This window comes from Lathyrus oleraceus, chromosome 7 (genome assembly GCF_024323335.1).
Source record: "Lathyrus oleraceus cultivar Zhongwan6 chromosome 7, CAAS_Psat_ZW6_1.0, whole genome shotgun sequence".
In the NCBI taxonomy this organism is placed as follows: Eukaryota; Viridiplantae; Streptophyta; class Magnoliopsida; order Fabales; family Fabaceae; genus Lathyrus; species Lathyrus oleraceus.
In genome coordinates this window covers 252,551,935-252,565,853 of record NC_066585.1, presented here as the reverse complement: position 1 = coordinate 252,565,853, position 13,919 = coordinate 252,551,935, and the positions used below count along the sequence as shown (strand labels likewise).

General features: G+C 33.3%; 2 protein-coding genes across 2 annotated transcripts; both read left to right on the top strand.

Moving 5' to 3' along the window:
- The first annotated feature begins 272 nt into the window (after positions 1-272).
- LOC127106916 (uncharacterized) lies at positions 273-2,007 on the top strand. Its single transcript, XM_051044204.1, has 3 exons — positions 273-747; positions 1,123-1,209; positions 1,364-2,007. Exons 1-3 carry the CDS (start codon positions 481-483, stop codon positions 1,520-1,522), a joined length of 513 nt encoding a protein of 170 aa, XP_050900161.1. The 5' UTR covers positions 273-480; the 3' UTR covers positions 1,523-2,007.
- A 3,915-nt stretch (positions 2,008-5,922) lies between these two features.
- LOC127101646 (transcription factor VOZ1) lies at positions 5,923-10,398 on the top strand. The gene is made up of 5 exons (XM_051039115.1): positions 5,923-6,084; positions 6,291-6,530; positions 6,632-6,790; positions 8,914-9,535; positions 9,625-10,398. The coding sequence occupies exons 1-5, from the start codon at positions 5,941-5,943 to the stop codon at positions 10,077-10,079; spliced, it is 1,620 nt and encodes a 539-aa protein (XP_050895072.1). The 5' UTR covers positions 5,923-5,940; the 3' UTR covers positions 10,080-10,398.
- Positions 10,399-13,919: the final 3,521 nt, after the last annotated feature.

Sequence of the window (13,919 nt, the reverse complement as noted above, 5' to 3'; positions counted from 1 at the left end):
ATTCAACCCAATCCTTGTACACTCCTATAAAACATATGAATTAACTACTGCTCCTATGACCAAGCAAAATCACAAATTCAATTTGTTAGACATAATTCAATCGCTATAATTCAATTGACTAGAACTCATATTTTTCAATGGAGTGACCAATTGAATTAATTGCATTTTTTTAAAACATAAGTATTTAAAAATTAATTGAAAAAAATGGTTATTCAATAATTTTGTTGGAATAATAATAAGAAATGGAAAAAGTATATATTCCTTCATTCATTTTTAATGGGACACATACTCATTCGACATCATCGCGCTTGTTGAGCAAGAAAATACCATCGCCAAGCCTCACACCAACGCATCACAACACCGGAAAACGAAACTCGAATCACTTTACTCTATTACGTTGCAAATCATTCAATAAACAAAGCAAAAAAATAAGTCATTTTCGTGAACAACAGTGACCGAAGTGTGTAGAGAGTTTGAGAAATGGCAGTACTCCCACTAGTAAAGCTAGGAACACTAGCTTTGAAAACCGCTTGCAAACCCATCGCCAATAGGCTCAAAAAAGAAGCTGGATACCACCCTAAGTTCCGCAATTTCATCATCAGCATTGCACAGACCAATCACAGGTTTACCACAAGAATTCAGAGACGCATTTATGGTCAAGCTACTGATGTTGCCATTCGTCCTCTCAATGAAGAGAAAGCTGTCCAAGCTGCTGCTGATCTCCTTGGAGAATTCTTTGTTTTCACTGTAATCATCATTATTATTATTATTATTATTATCAGATATAACGTTATTTGTTTCTTGTTTGATTGAATGCCTTCTACCTGTTTGTGTATTTTACCGTGTTGAATTATGTCTATACGTTGTGCCATTTGTGTCCGATTCTTCTCTTCCTGGTGCTATCTTAAAATATTACATGCATTCATATAAAAGTGCTTTCAATTATTTGTAGAATTTCCAGCTATTTTGTTTCCACTTCTTGCATACAAGAATAATAGCATACTATTTTTTTTATCTGTACCATACCAGCTATCAAGATTTCTCTTGTCATCATCATCTATGGTTTTTCTAACAGCTAATATGATTAGTTATATATTATAAGTTCAATCTCCTTTTATTTAGGTTGCAGGAGCTGCTGTAATCTTTGAGGTGCAAAGAAGTTCTAGATCAGAGGCAAGAAAGGAAGAACTACGCAGACGTGAAATACAGGTTGATTATCTTTCTATGGGGGGTAGTTTATGTAGGGATTTCATTGAAGCAAAGCAATGTTTGTCTTCTTGTAGTCTGTTAATTGGAGAGGGCAGAAACAGCTATAGGGGCCAAATTATTCTAAATATGTGCTCATATTTTTGTAACATTGCAGGCAATTAAGACTAGAAGTGAAGAGTTGGGCATGGAAATTGAAGTTCTTGCACAAAAACTTGAAGAGCTGGAACAACTTGCTAGAGGACGGGGACTTGCCGGAGTTCTTAACTTCAGGCACGCCAATGCTGGTGAAGATAAAAAATCAAAATCCACTTGATTGTCTCACTTGTTAAGCATTGCACACAGATTTTGATAGAATGCTTTATAAGTTTATTTATCTGGTTTGGAAAGAAATGGAACTGATATTAAAAATGTTCTAACTTCTAAGAGAGACATAATATATAAGAAGGTATAAAAACATATCTAAAAGATTCATTTTTAGATGTGGTGAGGGGCACTGAGGATTGGTCTTAAATGCACATATCCTCAAATTTGTCAATGTGCTCTTCCTAAAAAGTTTCTTTCTGAATAATAATGGCATGTTAGGTTTCACATTGGAAAAAACTACAAGAGAGTAAAACTTTCATGATAGAAGCCAACCACATTTCTCAAGCCTCCGGATAATCACATTTCCCTCATCTAAAGTTTTGTTAGTCAATCACTTGCTACTCTTCACATTTGTCAAATGATTGGCAGAAAATAAGTCCCTTGTAATTTTGTAATAATCAGATTTAATATAGTTTCCTTGGCTTGGCTTTTCAACCTCTGTCTTATGAGTTAACAGCTCAATGTTTTTTGGCTTTCGATTTTGTTTTTGATTTGGTTCTATTATTAATTTTAACTTTAAAGTCGTGAAGGATGTTGTATTTAAGAATGCCTCCCGTCTCATTTGGGAATGAATCCCCGTTTGAACAATTATCTTCTTCAATATAGTTCTCTATTATTATTTTTCATAATTTCTCGATTGTATTAGAGTCAGTTCTAAGTTGTTAGAATCTCTACTGTTGAGAATTGAGTTTTAATCGGAATAATCTCTAATTCAAAATCCTTGCATGATGACTGCTAAACATCATCTGATGAAATTTTTAAGTGTTCACGAAGTGGGAGAAGAGATGAAAATGAAATTTTGTTTATGTGACAAATTTTTTACTCTAGATAAATGATGAAGCATAAGGAGGGCATTAGCGGGGCCGACCCTGTGCAAGTGCAGGATGTGCTGTAGCACAGGGTCCCAGTCCCAAATATTAGAGACTCTAAATTTTGAAAATTTCATATTTTTTTTCATAAATATTAATAAAAATAAATAAAATTTTATTAAAAAAACTCAATAATCGAAAGAAATGTTATGAAGAAAATTCAATACATACAAAAATCAAGATCAAAACTCAAAATAATTATAATTAAATTTATTTTTAGTTAATACGTAATTGTATTTTTGATATATATTTTTTAATTATTATAATTGTATTTTAAAAAAAAATTGGATCCATTTTTATAATTAAAATGGACATCCGATATGAATGAGCCGGTCCTCAGCATTAGACTCATAGTGACAAAGATGGATGAAGAAGTTGATAGGAATTTTGACCATCACCCAACAACTCCATTAATGTTTCCACCAAAAATCTTTATTCTCCACTGAATCAACTCAATTTCCCACCAATTCGTTGATGATCAAATGAGAACGTAGAAATCACAAAGTGTAGGAAAAATCAATGTGGCTGGCTATGAACTACAAATAGAGAAGATCCAGAATCAAAAAATTAGAAAAGTTCATTGAGTGGCTGAAAATTCACAATAGTTTTTTTTTCTAACCAGAAAACTTCAACAGAGTGGAATCAAACATATAAAAGTAAAATGTAGCAGAATGAAATGGAATATAAATCTCATTATTTAAATATTTAATTAATAATGTTTCATTTTATTGCATACACCATAAATTGAATGAAATAAAAATGAAAGATTGGATAAAATGGAAGGAAAGAGATTCCATCATATTTCATTCAAATTCATTCAATATTTATCATTTTATTTCATTTCACACATATCACAAATCCAAAATATACCCAAAATTACTATATAACAAGCAATTCGTCGAAACATATGCAAATTGTCAAGTTCTGACTGTGATAATTCTAATAATGTTGACAATCAATTACACCGCAACTAAAACCCTCGCTAAGGGTACAATGGCTACCAAAAACCTTTTTGATACCTTCATGCGAGTTCCAAACGAATTGAACACATCTTAAAAAAAAAATCAATCCTTGCTCAATCGCAATGCTTAAGTGATGTGAAATTTAAACCATCATCATTTAATTTGATTGCACCTCCATGGCTACCAGAAACCATTTTGATACCTTCATGCGAGTTCCAAACGAATTGAACACATCTTCAAAAAAATCAATCCTTGCTCAATCGCAATGCTTAAGTGATGTGAAATTTAAACCATCATCATTTAATTTGATTGCACCTCCATGGCTACCAGAAACCATTTTGATACCTTCATGCGAGTTCCAAACAAATTGAACACATCTTCAAAAAAATCAATCCTTGCTCAATCCGCAATGCTTAAGTGATGTGAAATTTAAACCATCATCATTTAATTTGATTGCACCTCCATCTAAACTACTTCATAGTGCTACAATGTTGTCGCTATATTCATTTCAGTTAGGGTTATCACGAAGGTTATCTCCACAATCCAATATTTAGATATGTATTATTTTCAATGTTGATAAGACTGTGTTTATTCGGAGTAGAGGTAGGTAGGGGTGACAAAACGGGATGTGGTCTGTCTAGTCGGTCGACGCACTCGTCAAACAATAATGATGGTCCCGTCTAGTCGGTCCATGCACCCGTCAAACAATAATGGTGGGTTGGATTAGGATTTTGTATCTGTCTACCCACTTAATCTGCCCCACCTTAAACAGTCCCGCATTGAATCCGTCAAAAAAGGGGCAGGTTGGTCCGTAGTCCGTCAATCTAATTATCAAGCATTCAAAATATTTATTTTGTTTGGTTGAAGGCTAACTCTTATTGATGACTCTATTTTATAAGTTTATTTGTGAATATATGTAATATTATTTTAAATAAAATTTATTAAAAAAATATTTTATAAAAAATTGTTTTAAAAAATAAGTGAAAAATTTAATTAAAATATAAAAATAAGTCTATTAATCTATTAAAAAATAAAAAATAAATAAGTAGGTTGACAAGCCCGCCACCCGCCAACCACCTTGGCGGGGCGAACTAGATTTTAAGTTTAATTTCATTTGGGACCGCCGTCCCGTTTTGCAATTCCTAGACGCAGGGGAGAAAAAGAGAGGGAAGATAATACTTTTAATTAAATGTGTTTGGTTCAAATTTTATGAAAGGGAGGGAAGACAAAATCTCTCCAATTTTTTTAATGTTTGTTTTTTCCTTCTAATTCCGTTATTATATATATATATATATATATATATATATATATATATATATATATATATATATATATATATAAAAAAAAAGTAATGTTAACTTGTATTCTAGGGGTCCAAGTTAAAAACCAAATAAAGAAATATTTGTTTTGGAAATTGTGCGCTGATTTAAATGAAAATATATAATTAATTTTTTTTAATGCTTTTTTCAATACAAATTTATCATAAGTAGAATTTTTAACCTGTGTCCTAGGGGTAGAAGTTAGCCTTACCCATACAAATATTATCAAATACTTGTTTTAATAATTTTTAATTTTTAAAAATTATTTTGTAATTTAACTAAAAAGATATGTTTAATAATTTTACTTTAAAACCGTTTTAAAATGACATAATATTACAAATTTATTATTATGTATCACTTTTTGTTATTTTTTCTCTTTTTAATTTTAAAATTAAGAAACAAAAACGTTTAAAATCTACTTTAGTTTTTTTAGTATTTAAACTCTTAAATAAATAATAATTTTGTAGAACTAAAATTTTAAATAAATTTTATTATTTTAAAATTTTAAAATTAAAAACAATTTTATAAAACCAAATCAAACAAATTTAAAATGTGATTTTTTTTAACATAACATGTTTTTCAAAATAAATTTTAAAATAATTATATTTTCAAAAAATATCAATTTAACTATGTTTTAAAGAAAAAATTCACTAACAAGAGATGTAGCTAAATTCATTGACGCATGCATACAGGACACGATAACTATTTTATGTGATGCATGTATACAACTTTTGTATATAGTAGTGTATACAACTTAGCCACGGCTAGTATACATTTTTTTTTTACACTTTAGTCTATCTATGACTAATGTGCTGTCTTTTTTATACCAACTTTTATACACAATAACCACGGTCTTAGAGGATAGACGCATATGCCAGAAACATTACTTTATGCATGCGCCATATGTGATAACTTCTGTATACAAAAGTTGTATGCATATGCATGCACTAATGAGTTTGCTTACACTTAATTAATTTAATATTTTTTAAAATATAATTATTTATAATTTATTTTGAAAAACATGATTATTTAAAAAAATTCTCAAAATATTCTTTAGTTTCTAAAAGACTAAAATGTTATTTTACTTTACTTTCTAAAATACTGAGCCGTCAGGAAAAAAAAAGAAAAAACAAAAAAAAAGCTTTAAACCGTTTACTGAAAAAAAATCATGCACCCCATTAAGAAGGGTAAATATGGAAAAAAAGGAGAAAGGTATGTATGAAGGCAATAATACCCAAATCCAAACTTGTTGCGTCAAATTTAAGTTCACACTTCAACAAATCGCCGCCTCCCAAGTCGGAGGAGGGTTCGCTCCTCCTGATTCTCATCCACTTTTCTTCTTTCTCCAATTTAAGGCTAAAGGTATATATATTACCCTTCACATATTTTTGCTATAAATTCAACATCGGTGTGTAAATTCCCCAAACTTGCTCAATTAGGGTAGTGTCATCTATCTACCACTGTTAGGGTTCATCAGTGCTGCAATTTATTATTACTATTTTGCTTGAATGTGAATGATTATTTTTGTGATGTGATGTGAACATTTGTTGTGTCTAAATATTCTGTAGCAATTCTTCAAGGAAGGTATGATGAAAGAAAATCCCAAGGGAAAATGTGGGTCATCTTCTCATAAATCCATGAAAGAAAAAGAGAAATACTTGGTGGATAAGATTCAAGGGATTTTCACCAATCTTCAGTCTGCCAGAAAGGAAAGCAGGGCTAATGACATTGTGATGTTTGAGGAGCAGATGCATCAGTTGCTTCGAGAGTGGAAGGCCGAACTCGAGTCTCCGGCTACTTCCTTAGCTGTATGTCTTTTGAATATTGTCTCTGCATATTTTTTCCTCCATCTTGCAAACAAATTGAATTAAATGTATTTTTATATAGTGTATTTGTTGGTGTTATGTAGGATGGGAGCCTTGGTTCGTTTACCGGGGATTTAGCCCAACTGTTGCAAGCAATTGAGGAGAAAGATGACGCAACAAGTCCATTAACAAACCCTGGGCCGTCGAAGACTGATGTCCATCAAAATAACATTAGTGATAACAATTATCCGTATTTTCAGGAGGTGGGTTTCTTTCACTTGTTCTGGAGAGTCCTTTATATATGCGTTGCATGTTAACTTGTCTGGTGCTAAATTTGAACCCCACCCTACTTATTTTTGTTTATCATGCTATTCAGTAGAATGTTTTTGTTATAGTTCCTTACATTTTCAGTTAGGGTGATTTTGTTTGTTCCGTGTGGCATAACTGAGTAAGTAGACATTCAAATAGTTTGGTTAACTTACCTTAAGTTGCTGGCTCAATGCCACCGCCGGCCTCTCTTCTAATATTCTCATCCATGGTTCCATTTTTTTCTTCATACATCAGAAGCTCCAAGGATCCTAGCTTTGATACCAAATGCTAGAACCAGTTTGAATTCTACTGTTTTACTCTTAATTAACTGGATAGTTATGTGGAAATACTGAAAATACAGACGCTGCCCTAAGAGATAGGGAAAGGGAAAGAACCGAAAATAACTGCCCACTAGGAGTTAGAGAGCCTGGTCTCTCTCACACCAACCAATATACAAAATACACAATATTCTCTATCTGTCTCCCTCCTCTTATTTATGGTTATTTTTCTAAATAACTACTGTCTTATTTATCACTATCCCATCTCATTGTAAGTGTCCCTTTTGCAATGTTTAATATCTTCAATTATTTGTTCCTTTAGAATACTAATGAAATATTTATTAATTTTTCCACTAATATATTCTTAGTTTTTGTTTTTCTACTCACCTAACTACTATTAATAAGGGTATTTTGGCAAATTAAACTCATTTTATCATTGAAGTCAACACAACTAATTATTATCTTAAGCGGTGTGCAAAACTCTAACAGGACACCTAAAATGAGACAGAGGGGTCTTATACATTTTCAGTTTTTATCATTTCATGGTTTTGTTTTTCCAAATTATATATGAAACTAATATGTGGTTTGCACGTTTGTTTCTAATTGTAAGTGTTGGAGATTATGCCTTCATTGTAGTTCGCCCTTAGTTGCCTAACTGCGGCATTTGATCTGTCTTCATTGCAACCTCCAACACCTTCATTCTGTGGGGTTTGAAGGGGTGGATTTAATACCACATTGCTTAGAGATATGACCTGTGTAGTGTTTATAAAGCTTGGACAACTCTCACCTTACGAGCTAGTTTTGTAGGGATGACTTAGGCCCAAACCCACATTCTAAAGATGATAACAAAGCCTATCCTAGATCTGTTGTTGGATTTCCAGCATCACCCACGCTTCGGGCTCATTGAGACATATCACCCCTAGTCACCTAATTGTGGCATTTGACTTGCCTTCATTGCAGCCTCCAACACCTTCATTGTGTGTGTAGTGTTTATAAAGCTTGGGCAGCCCTTACCTTACATGTTGTGTGAATTACCATAACCGTATACAAACTGTATCACTTGAGCTCAGCCCAAGTCATCTGATCACTTGATGTAGGTTATTTAAAGGTTTAGGAAGATATTAAATCTTCTTCTAATTTTTCAGTTCACATTGATTCCAACTTGTTGAAATTCATTTGTAGAAGTAAAATTACCAAACAATATCTCTTAGAAAATATTTCTTGCGAGGAATAATCAAACATTCAACTGTTTAATAAAGTTCATAGTTGTGAATGTCTAGCCACTTATTGATTTGATTAACCAGTTAGTGATTAGTTGTTCCAAAAATGAAAATATTTGAACAAAGAACTTAGAGCCCATTTACTTCTATAGGTTTCTGTTTTCATTTTCCTTGAAAATATGCCTTAGAAAATGCATTCAACAAAAATTTTAAAACGCATTTTTGATTACTAATTTAGTGTTGTCTGAAATTTGAAAAATGCCAAAGAACCATTTTAATGTTCCCAAAAATACACTTTCCTTGGTTAGCCAGCCATCCATCTTCTCACTGTCACAATTGTTTACTGTAGTAGCCTTTCATCCATAGCATGATCAACTGAAAATTGAAAATGTTTATAGAAAGAAAATAGGTTCATTCTATTTTTTAATTTCTATAAAAAAGGCAATGCACAATGCATAAAGAAAGAATATATGTGAACTGGGTGTTTTCTATATGTTTAATCATATTCTGTGCTCTACTCATCAATCTGTTATTTTTCTTGCTTTTTTTAAGCGATAACAAGTGGCAGTTGTATTGCAGAAATCTTTTGATAATAACCAGCCACTAAATCATACTTTCGAAGGCTCTGCTTCAACTATATTCAACAATGCTTTAAATAGCTCAGACATGGCTCAGTTGGACTTTCATCCATTCGGTTTAAATGAAGAAATGAGTCACAACACTGTAGGTCACAACTCTGATTTGATTGGTCAGTTTGACTTGTATCAAAACCACAGCCTCGAGCACAACACAGAAATTAAAAACTCAGAGTCGGGTCAATTTAGTTTTGAAGAAGGCTTTGATTGTAGCCAATTTTTCGTAGATAATGACACCACACAATTTGGAGACAATCTTATACCTAACATTCTTCCAAATATCCGCCCTCCACCTTCTGCTTTTCTAGCCCCAAAATGTGCACTATGGGACTGTTTCAGACCTGCTCAAGGGTTAGAACGGTGCCAGGACTACTGTAGTACTAATCATGAGCTTTTAGCTAATAGCGAGGGTCTCCCTGGCATGACTCCCATTTTACGACCTGGTGGCATTGATGTAAAAGACGGTCCTTTGTTTGCTGCTGTTCTTGCAAAGACACTGGGAAAAGAAGTGGGCATACCTAAGTGCGAAGGCGCTGCTTCAACGAAAGCCCCTTGGAATGCTTCAGGTTAGTATGCAAATTTATTAGCCTGTTATATATCACTAATTTTATTTTGTTAGGTTTAAAACATGAATTGTTAGTTTTTCTTTTTGCAGAGTTCTTTGACCTTTCTTTTCTTGAGGGTGAAACTATTAGGGAGTGGCTGTTCTTTGACAAGCCTAGAAGGGCGTTCGACACTGGAAATAGGAAACAGAGATCACTCCCCGATTACAGTGGGCGTGGTTGGCATGAATCAAGGAAGCAAGTGATGAAGGAACACGGGGGACACAAGAGATCCTATTACATGGATCCCCAGCCTCTAAGTTATCTCGAGTGGCATTTGTACGAGTACGAGATCAATAACCAGGATGGCTGTGCATTATACAGACTAGAATTAAAGCTTGTAGATAAAAAGAAAAGTCCTAAAGGAAAAGTTACTAAGGAATCTCTAAATGATTTACAAAACAAGATGGGAAAGCTAACCGCTGCCGTTCCGTCGCCAGACGATGGAAAATCGGTGAAGGGAAAATCTGAAGCCAAGTCTGAGAATATTGGCCTGCCTGAAAATTAAAATTTGCCGACGGGATGATTTTTGCAAAATGACTGACCAACTTGTACATATTTGAGGGTGGGCTTCATCTTATGGAAATTTCTAACTTTTTCTGGACCAAGGTAATGACAGATTCTTGCGGTGGCAGGTGTTCATATTATTGTATGCTGATTCAAAGCTAGAATTTGTAGTTTTTGTCCCAAATTGTAATTTCTACACTTAAATTTATTGCTCATTTAGCTTTGATGTGAGCAAATCCGAACATAAGTCATTTGTTTTAAATTTATGCTTAACCAAAATCAGTTTCATAAAATTAATTCAATCAAATCGCATTTTGCCACTGATGAACAAAACACAAACCTAATTTAAAATTTTGGTTTAGTCCCTAAAAAAAATTATAGATTGGTCTATTAAAATTAATTCTGTTAGTATTATTGATCCTCCGTTAAGTTAATTTTGTTGAGAAAATGTTAAGGTGTTGGAAAATATATCATTTTCGGTTTTATTATTGTCTTTAATACTATCTTTATTTTTCTTTATTCTTCGTTAAGTAGAAAATCAATTGTAATAATTGTATCTTCACTATATAAACCAATATAAGGCGGAAGAATAAAATATAATAATTTTTATTTATTTTTTCAATATGGTATCAAGAGCTCTAGGTTAGGGGTTACGGTACACCTTTCCACAACTAGTGGGGTTCGGGGCGAATAACATATCCGTTTAGTCTCATATGACGAATAACAACAACAAGTGGCCTCCCCCATCATAGGCCTACATCGGATCCAACCATGACGAACAACCGCAACCTGAGTCGGGCGTCGGTCGCGGAAACAGTGGTGACCGCAAAAATGGCGTACGAGAGGAGCCTCTGGTGATCATAAACAGTGACAGTAATGACGACAACAATGAAAACAGTAACACCATTGTTTTTGGTGACAATTATTTCAACATAAGCGGTAATGATCAAGAGGATTCCTTATACTCCCTCAAAGTCAATACCCCTAAAATGAATGAGAATAACTATAATGAATGAGCTCAAACCCTTCGGTTAGTATTGGATAGCAAATGAAGACTTGATTTCTTAACCGGAGCAATAGCTGAACCGACAACAGGAGACCCTCGTTACAAACAATGGAAGTCGAAAAACTCCTTGATTATTGCGTGGTTGATAAGATCTATGGAAATTTGAATAAGTAAGTCTTACATGTTTTTACCTTCCGCAAAGGATGTGTGGGAAGCTGTTAAGGAAACATACTTTGATATTCAAAACTCCTCTCAAATTTTTGATTTAAAATCAAAGTTGTGGCATGCGAAACAAGGTGACAGGAGTGTAACTGCTTATTACAACGAGCTTTGGCATTGTGACAAGACTTAGATCTCAGTTATGATGACAAATGGAGGTGTATAGAAGACAATGTTTTGTTTCTCAAGAGGCAAGAAAATGATCGTGCATTCATGTTTCTCGATGGACTCAATAATGACCTTGATGAGATAAGAGGTAGAGTTTTAGAAAAAGTATCATTGCCAACTCTTCGTCTCTCGATGGACTCAATAATGACCTTGTCTTTCAGGATTTGAACTCGGGGAAGATGATTGATAATGCTAAGGAGAGTGGATGACTCTACTACCTTGAGATTGGATTTGCATCACAACTACCTTAAAAAACAATAAGTTCCTGCTTTGAGTCTTTCTCTGTTTTGAATAATAAAGATGACAATATTATGGTATGACATTTAAGATTAGGTCATCCTAGTTTTCGTTACTTAAAAAACTTGTTTCCTAAAATATTTCACAATAAGAATATTTCTTCATTTAAATGTGAAGCATGTGAATTTGCAAAACATCATCGTTCCCAATTTTTAATACAGCCTCATAAATCATCAAAACCTTTTCCTATTATTCACAGTGATGTTTGGGACCCTAACCGCACAAGTACACTCTCTCTCAAAAAATGGTTTATCACATTTATAGATGATCATACAAGAGTATGTTGGGTGTACTTGTTAAAGGGGAAATCAGATGTTTGCCAGGCTGCAAAGAATTTTTTTCAATGGTGCAAAATCAATTTCAAACAAATATTCAAGTCTTTAGAAGTGATAATGGCAAATAATATTTTAACACTATCCTGGATGATTATTTTCTAAAAAATGGGTTTGTACAAGTTCATGTCATAATACTCCTCAACAAAATGGAGTGATCGAAAGAAAAAATAGACATTTACTAGAGGTTGCTAGAGCTCTAATTTTTTCAAATAAAGTACTAAATTATTTGTGGGGTGAAACTGTTTTAACAACTGCGTATTTAATTAACAGAATGCTCTCCAAAATTCTCAATTTTCAAACTCCTATTAATGTCTTCAAAGAATGTTTCCCTAGTACTCGTGTTTTAACTAATTTGACTTTAAAAATCTTTGGTTGCACAACCTTTGTTCATGAACATAAAAATGTTGAAAAACTTGAGCCACGTGCTAGAAAATGTGTCTTTGTTGGATACTCCCCAACCCCAAAAGGATATAAATGTTTTGATCCAAAAAATAAGAAAATATTTGTCATTATGGATGTTACATTCTTTGAAAATAAATCTTTTTTGATGACACCCATCTTCTAGGGGGGATATAAACGAAGACTCGTTTCAAATTGAGGAGATGAGTTTTTTAAATAACTTATCTTTTTTAGTATCACAAAATTTTGAGATTTTTACACCTGCACCAATAGAAAATGACCATGATTCTTTATCTGATCCTACTCCTGTTATGAGTAAGGAACCTTGTGAATCCGAGCCTACATTTTCTCTTATAGAAAACAATGAGAATTCTAAAAATGATAATAATGATGATCTAATCGAAATGCCACAAAATAATGAGTCACTTCAACAAAACAAATTTGAATTAGGAAACAGGACTTGGGAAGGAAAGGTTTTTGTGAAAAAGCACCATAAAGGAAAGGACCAATCCACATCTCAACACTGCCAGGAATCTGAACTGGGGAATGATCAACTTCCTAACAAAAGGAAAGGTAACTTTATCTTTGTTTCTGAGAGTCGTATTTTGTATCCTGATATAGATGATCCTGTTGCCATTAGAAAACCTATCAGATCTTGCACTCAACATCCCATGTCCAATTTAATATCATATTCAAATTTGTCTTCATCTATATCTGTCTTTACCTCAAAATTGTCTAGTGTAGAAATTCCAAAAAGTGTACAGGTTGCTCTAGAAATTGCAAAGTGGAGGGAAGCTGTACTTGAGGAGATGAAAGCTCTTGAAAAGAACAAAACTTGGAATGTTACGTCACTATCAGATGACAAGAAGACAGTTGGATGCAAATGGGTGTTTACTATGAAGTATAATTCAGATGGGTCAATTGAAAGGTACAAGGCTCGCTTGGTGGCAAAAGGCTTTACTCAGACCTATGATATAGATTACTCAGAGACATTTGTTCCTGTTGAAAAATTAAACACTGTCATAATTCTTTTGTCTCTTGCTGCTAATATGGATTTGCCTTTGCATCTTAAGAATGTCTTTCTTAATGGCGATCTAGAAAAATAAGTATATATGGACATTCCTCCTAGCTTTGAAAACAAATTTGGATCATATGTGTGCAAACTAAATAAATATTTGTATGGATTAAAGTAGTCCCCTAGAGCTTGGTTTGAAAAATTCACTCAGTCCATGAAGAAACATGGGTACATCCAGGGATAGGCTGACCACACCTTGTTCACAAAGTTCTCCCACGATGGGAAAGTTGCTGTGTTGATTATTTATATTGATGATATTGTCCTTACTGGAGACGATAAAATGGAAATGGCAAGAATACAAGATAAATTGACAGTAAACTTTGAAATCAAGGACCTGGGATT

Excerpts from the sequence above, each read along its gene's own strand:
- LOC127106916 (XM_051044204.1), top strand. The coding sequence starts at position 481 with ATGGCAGTACTCCCACTAGTAAAGCTAGGAACACTAGCTTTGAAAACC. Across the intron at positions 748-1,122 it reads GAGAATTCTTTGTTTTCACT|GTTGCAGGAGCTGCTGTAAT; the intron begins GTAATCATCATT and ends CCTTTTATTTAG. Across the intron at positions 1,210-1,363 it reads TACGCAGACGTGAAATACAG|GCAATTAAGACTAGAAGTGA; the intron begins GTTGATTATCTT and ends GTAACATTGCAG.
- LOC127101646 (XM_051039115.1), top strand. The coding sequence starts at position 5,941 with ATGAAGGCAATAATACCCAAATCCAAACTTGTTGCGTCAAATTTAAGT. Across the intron at positions 6,085-6,290 it reads TCTCCAATTTAAGGCTAAAG|CAATTCTTCAAGGAAGGTAT; the intron begins GTATATATATTA and ends AATATTCTGTAG. Across the intron at positions 6,531-6,631 it reads CTCCGGCTACTTCCTTAGCT|GATGGGAGCCTTGGTTCGTT; the intron begins GTATGTCTTTTG and ends GGTGTTATGTAG.